General features: G+C 36.8%; 1 protein-coding gene across 2 annotated transcripts in view; it reads right to left on the bottom strand.

The window, feature by feature from the left end:
* HIF1A (hypoxia inducible factor 1 subunit alpha) overlaps window positions 1–13,722 on the bottom strand; it is a 41,810-nt gene extending 28,088 nt beyond the window's left edge. For both annotated transcript variants that reach the window (XM_030855169.2, XM_030855168.2), the window contains exon 1: window positions 13,364–13,722. Coding sequence is in view for 1 of the 2 variants with exons in the window: in XM_030855168.2 (XP_030711028.1) it covers window positions 13,364–13,398 (35 nt within the window). In the remaining variant the exon portion in view is untranslated. The remainder of the gene's footprint in view (window positions 1–13,363) is intronic.
* Between the last annotated feature and the right edge of the window lie 297 nt (window positions 13,723–14,019).

The following is a 14,019-nucleotide window of genomic DNA, read 5'->3' as shown; positions in this document are numbered from 1 at the left end:
CTGCTAAAAAGAAGCTTGAAGTTTAAGATTACTTCCCTTATCACTGCAATCTATGTCAGGAAAATGCATGAGTTATAGTTAATGTTGTTAACCAATTAAATCAATACCTTTATCACATTTATGTCTTCCTAGTCCAGCTGGAAACATGAGAGTTGATTCCTTTTATTTTCTATAATCTTTTTCTAGAAACTGTTGTAATTATTATCATAAGACACAAAAGTTTTCAGTAAGTTGATTTCTAATCTTATTGGCTTTTTTTCCAACGGGGGGTTAGCCTTAGACAAGTATTTTAGATTTATTATTAGGAGTATTCTCATCATAAATAGGATTTGTTGTTATATTTTCCATCTAGTAATTGCTGTAAAACCAGAATACTTCAGATAATGTTTAATTTTTTAAAATCCCTCTTAATGGACAAATCAACAAAAATTTGACATTTCAAATTAAATTTTCAGGACGGTTAGCTAGCTATTATTTATAATTAATTTCTCCAGAAAAATGTCTCTGAATTCTAATCAATAAATTTAAAAATGAACCTTTAGGATACTCATGTTAGAGAATATATTCATTTATTCCACAAATGTTTCTTGGTCATCTCCTATGAGACCGATGCTGTTCTCAGCATGGGACATAGTACAATAAACAAAACAGACCAAGTTCCTACTCCCATGGAGCTTATATTCTAGCACAAATATGTCTTCGTTTCTTGTCTTTATTCAATAGTCGTTACCAGGGTCAATCCCTAACTGACAGAACATTAGCCACAGAAATAATCTTCCCACAAAACCAAGTAATATAAAATTTTAGGAGACAAGGCAAAGTCTACAAAAATTAATCTGTAGTTATATAAGATGTTACAATACAGTAGTATGCAAAAACAGCAGGCTCTACAACAAAATTTGAGTATGAATCCATTTCTCTCTGTGTCTATATAATGCATATTTATGTATATAAATAAATGTATAACTTATAAATGCACAGATAAAACCAGAAAGATACAATATATAAAGTGTTAGCAAAGTTTACACATGTTAACAATAGCAGTTTCAAGATGGCAGGATCACAGATTATTTTGTTCTTTAAGAATATCCACCACTGAACTAACACTAACACTGACACCTGCACTTGTCAGAAAAATCTGAAAGTAGTCATCTTTTAAACTTGTCTTCTAAAAAGACTAACTGAAAACAAGTTAAATTTTTTCTTCATTTTGGAATAACGCAAGAACAATCATATTTTTTCCAGGGAATGGAAAGTAAAACTGAGTAAGCAATATAATTCAGTATTTTCAGTTTCTCATTCTAATCTAATTTTCAGATTTTGAAAATTCATCATTTTGTAATTAATTTGAAATTCCAAAAGGCAGGTGAAATGGTTTATAACAAAAAATATTAAGAATACATATACTTGTATTATTTTTGAAAGCAGCTTTAAAATTTCTTGGTTTAGATGATAATTATCTTACTAACTTACTAACTTAAGATCTCTTAAATGTCCACAATTAGAGAAAGATGGATTATTCACTTTCCAATAACCTCACAAAAATGCTTAGTTTTAACACTCGATTTTCTAATGTTGCAGTAAAATAAATAGGGGGAAAAAGAATCACTTTTAAATTAGAGGGTACATTCTGAAAATGAAATCTGTATCACATCTGAGATAGCATTAATATGTAAATGTTTTATCTATGCACTAATTAAATTAATTAGCTAATACATTTACATCTGTTTAATGATTGTGTATTGAAGTTCTGTTTGGAAAAAGAATATGCTTTTGTTTTTAGATTATTCTTAACTAGTGATTTAAAAATCAACTCTCTCAGTTCAGAATTGGTATTGAGCCTCTCAAAAAATCTTTGATCCCCTACAATATATAAAGTACTAGATAAATTTTAAAAATGTGAAGCTATTACTCTAAGATGGAGGTTCTCAAACTTTAGCTTCCCTCACAATCAGAGTTTCCAATTTGAAGGGCTGGATGGGGCCTGAGAATCTGCAATGCTAATAAATTAGCAGATAATACCAAAGATGCTGGTCTGGAGAATACCTTGAGCCCCTCTGCTCTAAGAAAATACTTCATTATGTGTCCTTCAAAAATGCCCAGAGAAGTAAAAGATTGTTCATCAACACTCAAAAATTGTCTACTAAATACCTTCTCTTTAAAAATCTGCCCAAATGCTTTACAAACAGGGAAAACATATCCAGACTCTAAGACATTAACATAGCCACATACTTAGAACTCAGTAACTATAAAATACAATATGGACTTACACAAAATTAATCAATGGTTGACCTGTGGTCTGCATCACAATCACCAATAGAACTTTTCCCCCCAGATGTTTGTACCTAGATCCCAATCCTGGAAATTCAACTTGTAGGCTTGGCATGCCAGTTTAAAATACAGTCTTCTGTGTACAACATGATTAATAAATTGGCACTGCTGTATGTTATATATGAAAGTTTGTAAGAGAGTAAATCCTAAGCATTCTCATCAGAAGAAAAAACTTTTTAAAAAATTTTGTATGTATGTGAAATGATGGATGTTCCATAAACTTATTGTGGTAATCATTACATGATGTATATAAGTCAAATCATTATGCTGTCCACCTTAAACTTATACAGTGCTTTACGTGAATTATATCTCAAGAAAACTGGAAGAAAAAAATAGACGAAGTCCAATTAAAAAGTAAAAATAAAAAAGAATCTTCCAGGTGATTCTGATGAGCAATCCTAGCTGTTCAAGGTTTGTGTTTCATTTATAGGTGCTTGTAAAGTTTACACATTCCTGAGTCCCATCCTAAATTTACCGAATCAGAACCTCTGCGGATGGGTACCTGGGAACCCTTATATTAATTAAACACCCAGGTGATTCTTAAGCCACAGAAATTTGAGAACCATCAGCAGATCTTATAGCAGAAGTTTAACAGGTTAGCCAGCAAATCTGAAAACAGAAAAATTTATTTGTAGCTGCAGCTACCTACACATACCATGATAACTGTGTTTGTCAGGCAGAACACTGAACTGAGTGGATTGGGCAATACTATGTAGAACGAAGTACAATTGCTGGGAATAAGAAGCTAGAGGTACCACTCAATGACAAGCCAGTAATAAAGTATGTGCTTAGTAAAAACCATAATTTTCCTCAAAAAGATCAGAGCATAATTAGGCTTTAAAGATGACCAAATGAAAAATGTGATAATGGTGCGACGTTTTTTCAATTCTCTGTAATAATTTTTTATAAATCACCTTTTAAACTCTTTATGAATGCCACAAACATCAAAGGATTGAGACTCACTGTCCGTGAGTAACAGCTGTGTGTTAATGGCTTTCCCGAAATCACGTCACCTACGCTACTACCCTTCTCCCTTAGCATTTACCTCCCTCTCAGCTTGTAAATGCCTTTCTGTTTCCCTTATCATATGCTTTCCGATAGTAGTAGAACTGAGACTGGAAATCAAGGTCAGTGAAATTAAACTTTATGCATGTGTATATTCAGAAAAATGTATCCTTAATTATTTGCTTAAATATAACGATACGTAAGTTATAATAATCAAGTTCTTTCTTATATAGTAGGAAAAAAATCACATGGAATGAAGGTATACACACAGAAATCACACCCTGAAGATTTTTCCTGTTCAGTTCTAAGCCGTGACCATGATGAAGTTTCTGGAAACGATGACAAAAGAGAAGCTCTTCTGAAGCAAATGTCTTGATTTTCCACCTACACCAATCCATCCTATCCAATGTTACCAACTAAAATTTCAACTAACCCTCTGATCCCGTTTCTTTGTCTATAAAAAGAGGATAAGTAATACTATTATTAAGTGGCAGCTCTCAGATTCCACCTAGGAAGGATGCCTCTGTATTTAATACGGCCGATGCCTTTCCACACATCAGATGCTTAACATATAATTTTTAAATTTAAATTAAAAGATTAAAGAAATTTAGGATGTTTTTACTTAGGAATAGAAGGAAGAGACATGATAACTACCTTCAGATATTTGAAAAGGATGTCACACAGAAGGCAGATTTCATAATTTATGCAATTCCAGAGAGTAATAAGTGGGAGTTACAACATGGCAGGGTTTGCTCAATAGAGTTAAGCAGTGCTGAAGGTAAGCTATAAGAATTTTTAAATCTTATTCTCATTTTGGTGGCAATGTAAGAAAAAGAAAAGGAAAAAAGCATGTTATGGATCATCTAGAAGATCTCTATATAGATCTCTATCATTGTTAGAAACGTTCTGTGTTTGAAGTTGCATTTGTTTATGATCAAATTGGTACCAAATGATCACTAAAAGGAACAGGGTTACATTTTTAAACATGGTACACACAGATTGAGGTCACTGGGCACATCTCAAAGGTTCACAAGGATTACTTTGCTCCAGAAGAGATCTAAACAGTAGTCAGGGTTGAGAAATGCTGGGATAAAGAACTTTCTAACATTTAAAGCTGCAAAAATGTGAGAGTGCTTTTTGTGTGTGTCTAAGAAAATTCTCACAGCAGACTGGCAAATTTGTAAACACAATTATAGAAGATACTCCTGTGATGGCTGATATTAAAATAAATAATAAAACAAATAAAAAAAATTCAATCCTAAAGTCAATTATTTTGCAATAACCTCAAACTTAAATCACACTGTACTAAAAAATAAAACATGGAACACATAATGGATGAATCAATTAACACCAAAAACTGAATGTTCAACTATGGCCTGAGCCATCAACAATTCACTGCTCTGCCTGACAAATTAGATGCACAAATATCTGCTGAATAAATGAATGTGCAATAATATGTTACAGGCCATGGTGGTTAGGTGCTAGAGTAGTGGTCTAGGGTTGAAAAAAATTTTTGAATCATTGAGATAAATCAACTTCTTCATATTATCCAAGAAAATATCCCTTCCTCCACTCACAATGAAGGTTCTATTGATTTGACACATAACTCATTTAAACATTTTAGCTATGTTACCTGCAAAGGTAGGCAATTTCCAACTCTCCTCTGCAAACAGACTAAATAGACATTTAATGAAGTTCTGACATCAAAAGAGCATGGAAAAGTAGGCTTTCTTAATTTCCCATCCTGTAACAGCCACACAAATACCCTTGAGAATATTCTTCTTCCTTTACTATTATCACTGTAGGAAATGATTATTTTAGAATAACCTGTCTACACAAAAAAAACAAGTATCTTCACTTAATTTTCAAAGGCCAGACATTCATGGAAAAATAGCAATGTAGAGGAAAAGCACCACCAACTATTCTACTACTATTATAAGTTCACTGATGGTTTGGCTCAAAAGGACATCAGCCTTTGTCAGACTGTCCTAAAGAAGGTTTGAAGGATTCTAAATAATACCATGAGACTTCAAGGGAGTGAAACTCTTCTGAAAACAACTTAATAAATATAATAATAATATGGATATAATTGGTTTCTAGTTTATTAAGCCCTTACTTTGTGCCAAGAATTGTTATGAGTGTTCCACATGGGTTAATATCTCTTTTGTCCTCACAACAATACTATAAGGCAATTACCCTTACCCTAATTTACGGATGAACAAAGTGAGACCTAAAGAGGTAAAGCAACTTGTGCAAGATTACACAGCTAAAGTGGAAAAGTAAGCAGCCAGCCTCTAGAGCCAAACCTCTTAGCCATCAGTCATTCATTACTACATCTTTCTTAAAGAAATGAAAGCCTTAGTCCAGAGAAGAGATTTTAAGCTTTCCCAAAGCAAGAACAATTGTAGACCAACTAGATTTGATAGAGAACTCTGCAGAATATGAATTCTGGTGATTTGCAACAAAAACCTATAGCCCAGCATTGATCAAGAGTCCTGTATAAGGAGATAATAATCTACATCAAGACAATCAAATAATCTACAAAAAGACATTTGACTCATGTAATAAGGGAACCCCATTGACATTTAAAAATGAATAGTCCAAGCAGGGAAACGGGCATTCATCCAAGGGACTGATATGTGGATACTAGAAGACAGAGGGAGTTTCTTTTTTTTTTTTTATCATCACAAACTGTATGCATGCAGACATGGGAATGCTTAGTGGCCATAATTCATACCATATTAATAGCTTGTCAATGGCAGAATGAGGCCAACATGCAAATCAAGCAAAATATAAACCAAGTAATATTCAAGAGAAAGCCTGAGATTACACTTTAAGGACATCACTTAAGACTCTGGATCTAACTGTCCCTTAAACCAAAGCTAGATTGTGTGAGCTAGTAACAGCCTCTCAGCCCACACCCCCCAAACTAGTTTGAGCTGTGTTTCATCACTTGCAATAAAAAGAATCCTAATACACTTACAAACTGCCAGTGTTTCATATTAAAAACAAACTTTAATGATGATAAAGTACAAGAAAAGGGCACTCTCAAATACTGCTAGAGAATGTAAACTGGTCTAAACTTTCTGGAAGTTTAGAGTAAATTTAAGAAATGTTTGCTAAAGATGAAACAAGGGTAAAGATATTTTCCACATTTGCCTAGGTGATTTTCCCCAGCCATACACGCCTCTTAGTAAACTTTTTACTCAGTGTTCTAAGTACATAGAATTGGCAGGCACTAACCTTTAACATACCTTAAAATAGGGTATTGAGATCTTTTCAAGGCCAGTACATGTTACCTAGCTATATTTATTAACAAAAGTGTTTTCTGACCTGGTTTTAATAGATACTATAAATGTTTTTAAGTGATGAAAAATTACAATTCGAGATTCAAAAAAGTTCTAAAGTAGCACAAGAGATGCCCCAGCATAAGAAAAATTCCTATCAAAAGTGCAACATAGAAGAGCAATAACGACTTCCAAAAAATCCTTTTAAAAATCTTAAAATCGTCCTCTGCTTTCTTTGTTCATTCAGTTATCCTTTCATTTTGTTCATTTATTCATTCAAATACTTAGGAGGTCACTGTATGCCAGTAATCTCTTCTCCATCACAAGTTTCAAATTCAGTCTATTTGTGATCTTGCTCATTGAAACATGTTTCAATTTTATAACTGAAAAAAGGGGAAGGGGTCACTTTAAATAAATTTGCTTAGCATCTGAAATCATGAGAAAAGATCTATATATAAGAATAGAAATATATTCCAACTCAAAGACTTAAATGTTCTGCCTTTAAACCTTGTTTATTTTTACCATACTATTATTCAGTTGGAAAAAGAAATTCTCACAAACTATTAGGAAAAGTGGAGAAGCACAGGGAACTGTCACTAATGAGTGAAAACTGCAATATAAGCTAGGAGACACTTTAAATATATTGTGACTTTCAAAACAACTGGTAGAACTACAAGAACTACGGTAAGTTATGTTTCATCACTAATTTTTGTCCCATTTACAAAACAATAAATTTTGAAAATCATACTTGGAAATAATCTTTATGTTTAATATTATAACCAAGTGAAATTTTTAAATGAGGACACGCATAAATAACAGGTGAGATCACCAGAACAACTAAAAGATAACATCTTGGGAACAGTTATTTTATAAAAATAAGTCATTTCAATTATAGTTTTAAGTTCTTTAAAACAAAGTTACTAATGAAATGGGACTTTATCAACAATAGAACAGGTAGAGACCATTTTAAACAGTAAGTATTTTTCTGAAGAAGTACTGGCACATCAAATCTTTCTAAGTCACTAGAAAAACTTAATTCTCATTTTAGAGTTGCTTAATCTCACTTCTGATAAAGCTTCCAGTGGCAACTGTTCTCTGCTGTTAGTTTTAAGTTTAATTATTCACAAACTAACCCTTAAAAACACAACCACTTCAACAAATCTATTATGATACCTACTATCATAAAAACAGAAAATAACAAGTGTTGGGAAGGATGTGGGGAAATAGGAACCCGTGTGCACCGTTGGTGGAAATGTAAAATGGTGCAGCCACTATGGAAAACAGTATGGGCAGTTCCTTAAAAAATTAAGTTACCATATGATTCAGCAATCCACTTCTGGGTATACATCCAAAATAAGTGAAAGCAAAATCTCAACGAGATATTTGCATACCCATGTTCATAGAATCACTATTCACAATAGTCAACAAATGGAAGCAACTGACAAAAGAAATGTTCACATGTTGAGGTGTGGGGAAATCATTCTGGCTTATACATAAGTTAACTTGAATTTTATGCTAACTAGAACAGACTGTGGCCTACCAAATATACACTGTACATCTGCTTTAATTATTACAGAAAAGGGCACACTGACCAGAAGTAAAGAATGTCCATGTTAAAAATAAAGATTAAATGCCTCCCTTTCTGGGACGCCAAAGCTGGTACTCCTTCGATGATAAGACTCCCATCCCAGGTGCCAAGGCCATACTCGCTGTGTACTTGCTGATCTGCTTTTTTTTGAAACCTTGAAGGAATGTATCTCTGACTTGTTTTTGATGTTTTTTGTTCTGACAAGTCATAAAACTATGCTAAAACCATGCTTCTCCAGAGCAGTTTCTCAGAGTAATCTGGGAGGCTGTCTTCTGGGCTATAGTCCTCAGTTCGGTTCAAAGAAAACCCTTTCCTGTTTCTATTATAGATTGTCTACTGATTATTTTTGTCAACACAACCTAAGTGTCCATCGAAAGATGAATGGATAAATAAAATCTAATACACATTATTCAGCCTTAAAAAGGAAGAAAATTTTCACATATGCTACAACATGGGTGAATCTTGAGGACATTATACTAAGTGAAATAAACCAGTCACAGAAAGACAAAAATTGTATGATTCTAATTATATGAGGTATTTAGTAGTCAAACTCATAGAAACAAAGTAGAATGACGGTTGCCGGCGGGGGGGGGGGGGGGGCGGCGTAGGGAGAGGGGTAAATTGGAGGTAGTTGTTTAATAGTTACAGAGTTTCAAATTTACAAGGTGAAAAAGCTCTGGAGATTGATTACACAACAATGTGAATTAACACTACTGAGCTGTACAGTTATTAATAGTTAAGATGGGAAATATTATGTTGTTTTTTAAAACCACAACTTAAAAAACCCTACAAGCACTTCAAAAGCTATGGAGGAAAAATAAGTCATGAGGTAATCATTAAAGTTTGTTTTTATAGATTTAGATTTTATACATTATATTTTCCTAAAAGGGTCATGTCTGGCAAACAGATATGGGTTTATTACTTTTTACTGCAGAAAATACAAGTTTTAATATAAAACTCAATGCACATACAAAATAGTTAATTTTTGATGCGCCAAGACACACGGATACAATTATCTTTAAAATTCCAAGGCCTATAGTAGATTTAAAAATTATCACTATACTTTCACCGAAAATACTGAGCAACAAGAAGATTGGCTCGTCTTAGTTTCAAATTCTTTTTCGAACCCTCTAGTTAAGCAGAAACATACACAACACATATATCATACATACATACATACATCACAAATAGCAGAAGGCTGGGTAAAATCCACCAACTGGATAATTAGTCCCAATGTTGAAAAAAAAAAAGAGAAAGAAACAAGAAAAAAGAGCATTCTTATGAATTAAAATCAATATCTTAATAGAAAACTAATCCAACAACACATTTAAGTCAGATTATTTTCTCCTACTTGAAAAACAGACCTATGTTAACCATCTCAGACAAGAAAAGAATATAGTATTTTAAATATGTAAATTTTTTAAAATTATATTTTAAGAGAACATGTCTATAAATAAGCACAGTAATCTAACCCAAATCTTTAACATCCATGCATGGTAAGTTTTTTATTTCACCACCAAACACAGTAAACTATTATGAGTTCTTCTGAAAAAAAATCAGTCGAGACTAATCCTCCTCAGCCTCCTGTACACCATTCCTAACATAAAACAATAGAATGTAACCACAAAATCTTTACCTTGAGCCCAAACACCATTAGAGCTGCAAAGACAATGGAAGTCAATAGGTAGAAAGACTGGATGTTATCTAAACTGCACAAAATGCTTTGCAGTGGACCGCAGGAATAAACTACCACACATAATCTAAAACAACATGATAATTCAGTAAACACATACACATGGAAGAGTGCACTAATATAAATTTTATACAAATCAAGCTACAAAAATCAGACAAACCGTACAGGCTTGAAGCCTTGCCTTGAGATAAAAGCCTAAGATCTTACCTCTGGAGAAATTCATAAGTAAAGTACAGTTTTTCTACTATGTAGGCTCATATGTTTTACCACAAGTATTTTATCAAGTCATCATATTTAGCAAAGATTAATATTTATAAAATTTTCTACTCCAAACTGTGGCATCAAGACAAAATAAAAATGTTTTAAGTTACTGCCATTCCTAAGACTGCAGTGCCTTGCACATACCCTGCTGAAATGAACTGTCTGACTAGTATATGTGTTTATGACTCTAGTCTCTAAAGTCCAGAGGAAATTTTTAGTAGCCTGTTTGGGGAGGAAACAAGGGAGTAAGGAAATGTAAAAAAGGGGGCCTAAGGTAGACAGTAGATCAGATGCTCAAGAATAATTGACGCTAGATGCCAACATAATCCAGGGATATACTGTTTTAACTGAAAAGAATCCCCTTTAAAGTTATGGATCCAATGACAGTCTTTTCATTTTTAGGAGATATAGAAAAGAAAGTGGGGAGAAGGAGAACTAACACAAAGCAACATTTGGAAGGACTTGCAAAAAAGTTTTAAAGTGTTGTGGAAGTTTAAACTAAAACTTTAACAGGTAACACCTATTTTCAAGTATATAATGTTACCAAGACTCCTAAACCAAGCACTAGGCATTATCACATTTAATCTTCATAATAACCACTAAGATGGTTGCTATTATTATCATCATTTCAAAAGGAGGAAAAAGGCTCACAAGCATTCAGTAACTTGCCCAAGCTCACAAAGCTAACAAGTGAAAAGGCTAGACTCAGAAGTGTCAGGTTCAAATCCTATGCTCTTAACCACCAGGCAACCTCTTCAAGAGTTTCAAGAGGAAATCAAAGTAAAATTGTAACAAGAAAAAAGTTTACTAGTAAATGAGAGCTTCTTGATTTTTAATGACCAAAGTTAAAGAAGGAAGTTAAGGAAAGTCCATTCTCTGAGATTTTAATGATCCAATAACTATGTTTCGGAAAACACTGAAGGAGTCTGGCCTGAAACTTGAAAGCGAACAATGAACCTCGTGACATTCCACTGAAATCTAAAAATCAACATTAATGTGCTATTAATTAAGTCCAATCCCTACTATTAAGGAATCAACATGAAATTCCCTATGTTAAATCTATTATAACTATACCCAACCTCTGTTCTGATTTTTTCCAATCCTTCAGCTTTTGAATTTCCTAACCCTCCTTTAAAAATGACAAATTTGTCTCCCCACCTGCACTCTACAGGCTCACTTGAAATGGAAAAATTCTAAGGAGAAAAATCTCTGCCCCTCAATCTTTCAGTTATCTTTTCAAAAAGTTTTAAAATTATTAGTTAGAAAAGGATAAAAAAAACAGACATCTTTAACAAACAACATCTAAAAGTTGTTGAGTAGCTATCATTTATTGTTTAACTTAATTTTTCAGTTTTAAGAACCTCTGTATTAAGAAACATTAAATCTGATCCAAGTTTGCTAAATTTTCAAATGAGAATATTTTGAAAATAACAAATGTGACTGAGGAAAATCTAAGAACTAGTTTAGACTTGGGAGTGAAGCACAGTAGCTAATTAACTCATTTATATTAAAGCTGCTTATGCTCCTCTCAACTGATGAACTGCAAAGGAGAAATAAGTAGAACACTGCATACAAAAAGGGAGTGACTGGTGCATAACTTCATGCACAATATTAAATATGATTCAGCATATAAGGACAGAATATTGGCAATACATAGAGATGATATGCCTTAGGTTTACAATATAGCAGCCTCATCATTTCATCAAAAACCTTGTAATCACTTCTACAAAATTAATTGCAATTAATTCCTGGCAACCCTTGGAATGGAAATCTAGACCTGTTTTCTCACTTTTTGAATTTAATACGTGCTTCCTCTGGTGTATACAAACTGCAAACTTATCATTCCATTAGATAAAGACCAAAAAGGAATCCACAAAATAGCAAGAACATAAACAAGTTTATCTTCTGCTGATGCTGATTAGGGCAGTTAATCTCTCCCAGACGAGTGGGAGGACTTAACAGTAAAGCCAGCCTACTAACCAGAACTCTTACCATAAATCTTCAATTCCTTAAAATAATTTCCTCAAAGGTTAAAATACCAGAGTGGACCAAAAGGTGGGAGTGGAGGTGGGTCACTTAATTCCACTGGTTGGACTCACAATTCTTAATCCTATAATGTACCACTTAAGACTCAAAATTCAAGGTGTTTTTAAAACTTGCATTAAGTTCTAACAGGATGATTATTTACTTCGGGTATATCTTAATATACTTCAATTTCAGGAAAATGAGGCAGGTCTGTCCAAAAACTTTGCAACATTTTACTGCAGCATTTCAATTGCTCTGATCATATACTTTTCTTTCAATCTCATTAAAAGTGTCTGCCTGAATTTAGCCAGCCGCTACGTTTTCACTAAAATATTTCCAAGAATAAATGAAGCATATAATTCACTTATAAAGTCTGGGCTCTCTTGACAGGTGACAGAAAGTATCCAATTCTTATGTTCTCATTAAAATGTTGCCATTCCCCTAAATTCCCGTTACTCCGACTCTCGCTCTAGGCAAGTTTTTCAAGGCGATTAAAACCACACCAAACCAAACCAAACCAAACCTGCACGTGCAAACTAAAAAGTTAGCATCCCAGGCCATCACGGTAAATCCCTAATGCACAAAGGCAAAGACACACGCCTAGCCGGACAACCGCGGGGCAAGCTCATCCAACCACGCGAGTCCCTGGGTCGGAAACCCAGGGCCCCGAGCCCACAGGGAAGCCAGGACCTGCGTGCAGGGGCCGCCCCGGGGCCGAGTTTTCAATGGAACCTGAGAGGATGGGGGCGGGAAGGAGCGGAAGCTCGGGTGCAAGCGGCGGCGACTGAGCTGCGGCTCATTTCTCTTCCCGGGGTTTTCAGGCTCGGGGAAGTCCACCCGGAGTGGGGCACGGGGCAGGCTGGGGGTTTGAGGCGGGTAAGGAGGGTGGTGCGAGGCCCGGGCGGCCGGGAGGGGTGGCGAGCAGGGCCCAGCCCCCGGCCCCCGGCCCCTGAAAGCACTTTCGACGCGTCTCCCACCCCCCACGACAAGATGGCGACGTGGACAGTGGGGGAGGCCGGCCGGCGAGGCTGGGGGAGAGAGAGGGGAGGGGAGAGAGGCAGGAACAAAAAGGCGGCCCCCCGGAACGCGGAGGCCGGCCAGCGAGCCCCCGGCGGCGGGCGGGCAGGCGGGAGGGCCGGCGGAGAACGCGGCCGGCTGGGGGAGTGGGCTTACTTTTTCTTGTCGTTCGCGCCGCCGGCGCCCTCCATGGCGAATCGGTCACCGCGATGCCTTCACTGCCCGCGGCCCCCAGGCTCGCTCCGGCCTAAGCGCTGGCTCCCTCCACACGCGAGGAGGGGAGGAAAGGCACGTCCAGAGGTGGGGGGTGCGAGGCGGGAAACCCTTCGTGAGACCAGAGGCGGGAGAGCAGACGGCTATCGCAGGGGTCCAGGTCCGGCTCCGAAGAGCCTCCCCTGGGGCAGTTTGTCAGGGCCCGGCCCAACGCACTGGCGAAAGCAGCAGCGAGGGCGATCCTCGCGTCCCCTCAGACGAGGCGGTTCTGTGCACTGAGGAGCTGAGGCAGCGGCAGGGGGCGGGCAAAGGCGGAGGCGCGCGGGGGGGCGCGCGATCGCGCGGGGGGTGGGAGGGAGTGTCGGGGGCGCGCCCGCCCGCGGAGCACAGGGCGCGCACACGCAAGCCCGCCTCACCTGAGGGGGAGGCGGGTTCCCTGAGAACCAATGGCAAGCGACGCAGGCGGCCAGTCCCCACCCCAGCCCACGTCTGTCTCAGCCAATCAGGAGGCGGTCAGCTGAGGCACAGCTGGGACGAGCTGCCGAGCTCACGTGCTCGTCTGTGTGCCGCTGCGGAGGAAAGAGAAAGGAGATGGGGGT

This window comes from Globicephala melas, chromosome 2, assembly GCF_963455315.2.
Source record: "Globicephala melas chromosome 2, mGloMel1.2, whole genome shotgun sequence".
Taxonomy (NCBI): Eukaryota; Metazoa; Chordata; class Mammalia; order Artiodactyla; family Delphinidae; genus Globicephala; species Globicephala melas.
The sequence above is the reverse complement of the archived record's forward strand: the minus strand, read 5'-3'. Positions and strand labels throughout refer to the sequence as shown.